General features: G+C 44.7%; 1 protein-coding gene across 1 annotated transcript in view; it reads left to right on the top strand.

The window, feature by feature from the left end:
• Positions 1 to 1,868, top strand: part of LOC130580643 (contactin-4-like) — a 231,459-nt gene that overhangs the window by 176,774 nt on the left and 52,817 nt on the right. Inside the window, exon 10 of the mRNA XM_057378263.1 lies at positions 6 to 147. Coding sequence (XP_057234246.1) covers positions 6 to 147 — 142 coding nt within the window. The remainder of the gene's footprint in view (positions 1 to 5; positions 148 to 1,868) is intronic.

The following is a 1,868-nucleotide window of genomic DNA, read 5'->3' as shown; positions in this document are numbered from 1 at the left end:
AGCAGATTCCCAGGAAAGCACGGCGCCACCGATCCAGCGGGCTCCTGGAAATCCCAAATTTCCAGCAGGAGGACGCTGGGGTCTACGAATGTGTGGCTGAAAACGTGAGGGGGAAGAACGTGGCCCGAGGACAGCTGACGTTTTATGGTGAGCAATCTTCTGGGGCTTTATCTCAGCCACCACAATCCGCAGGAAATATTTTGTGAGGGCGTCATTTTGCGAGGGTATTTTTGAAATTCCTTCCTTTTCAAATGGCACATTTTGAGGAGGGTGTAATTTGAAATAAAWCCTGGCRGAATKATGCATTTTAATTGAGAATTAGAGYAGCTGAGATAAAAACACCTCCTTGGAAAGACATTGGTGTGGAAAGGTGCTGGAAACACTTGGGAAGGGCTCGTTTGGCTTCTCCTGGCTGGGAGGGTTGGAGGAAATCTGGGGGAGCATCCTGGAGGTGACAGCTCGGGGTTCATTCTGTATGGGCTGCCCCAGCTTTCCTGGGTAAATATTAATTGCTGATAACCAATTAATGGCTGCTTTCARGAGGATCAGTGATTGCACACGGTGGAGAGTTGGGATTGAGCTCTGTCAGGGCAGAGCGTTCTCCTCCAAAAGGCTTTCTGCACCTTCTCTTCCCTCTCTGAAATCACAGTTCTTGAGCCAGGCACTGTAAAATGGCAAATTCCAGCTTCAGAGGCTTCCCCTGTTMAATGGAAGATTCATTGATCCCTCTCATCCTGGTGCTAGTATCTTCCTGCTCCCAAATTCCTGCTGGAAGCAGCCCCCCAAAGCAAACTGGAAATGTGGATTTCCCTGTGTGCAGTGAGAGCTGCAGGGAGGGGGTTTGGTACCAAAGTTCTGAGAGATTTTGGAGAGGAGAAGATGCAGTTCCACATCCCCACAGGCGTGCAGAGATCTCCAGGGCATCTATAAAATGGTTTTTGTTGGTTCCCTGTTTCCATCTCCAAAGCACAGGTGTTGTTCTTCACACAAAATATGGACAGAAATTCAGGATTTTCTCTCCCAAATGCTCCTGAGGGCCCAGCTTCCATCAGCAGGGGAGGTGGGGCTGAACTCCAGAGATAATGATTTTTTTTTTTTTTATTTATTGTAATTTTGCCACAGAAAGAGGTTGGGAACTTACCCTTGTGGCAAAAGCGGATGTACTTTGGGTAATGTATTTTTTTTTAAGGAAGTAAGGATGTTTTCGAATTAGAAATATTTCTGGCAGACATTTCATTTAGAAATCAGAACTTTGGGGGTTTCCATTTCAAATGAACATTTCTCCTTTTAAAACTGAGYGAAATATGAGAAAATGTTAAAAAGTAGTGAAAGAGCCAAGAACAAAGTGACATCTTTCATATTAAGGAAAGAATCTGGGGTTGATTTGAATGGGTTTTCATTTTTTTTAATTGGATGATTTAAAGATTCCCGTTTCTGTTCATCAAGCACTTTGTTTTTGCTGATTTTTCCCACGTGGGGAGTAAATTAAAGGACTCCTCAGTTGTACAGTTTTGCTCTACCCACGGCCAAAGCTTGGAAAGCAGTAAATGGAGCCTTTGGAATCCTCCCACCATGGCAGATACTGAGTTTTCATCTCATTACTGTGATGAATTTAGTGCTCTGGATCCTACACAAAAGCTGCCACTGGGGCTCGTGCTGGTTTTCACACCCATCATGGCATTTTGGTGGAGAAGCTCAAGATTTTTTTTTTTTTTGCCATGCTGGGGAGTTTTTCCATCTCCTCCCTGGTGGTGGAGGAGTTCCTGATGGAGAGGTGTCAGCCGGACGCCTCTCCTGTTGCAGGTTTTAAAGAAAATTCACTAAAATCTCATCCTTGTTGTCTTGAGATTGGTGATTTTCCCATCAAA

This window comes from Malurus melanocephalus, unplaced genomic scaffold, assembly GCF_030028575.1.
Source record: "Malurus melanocephalus ecotype Western Australia unplaced genomic scaffold, MMel_1.1 scaffold_351, whole genome shotgun sequence".
Lineage (NCBI taxonomy): Eukaryota > Metazoa > Chordata > Aves > Passeriformes > Maluridae > Malurus > Malurus melanocephalus.
Note: the sequence above shows the minus strand (reverse complement) of the source record. Positions and strands in the feature narration are given on the sequence as shown.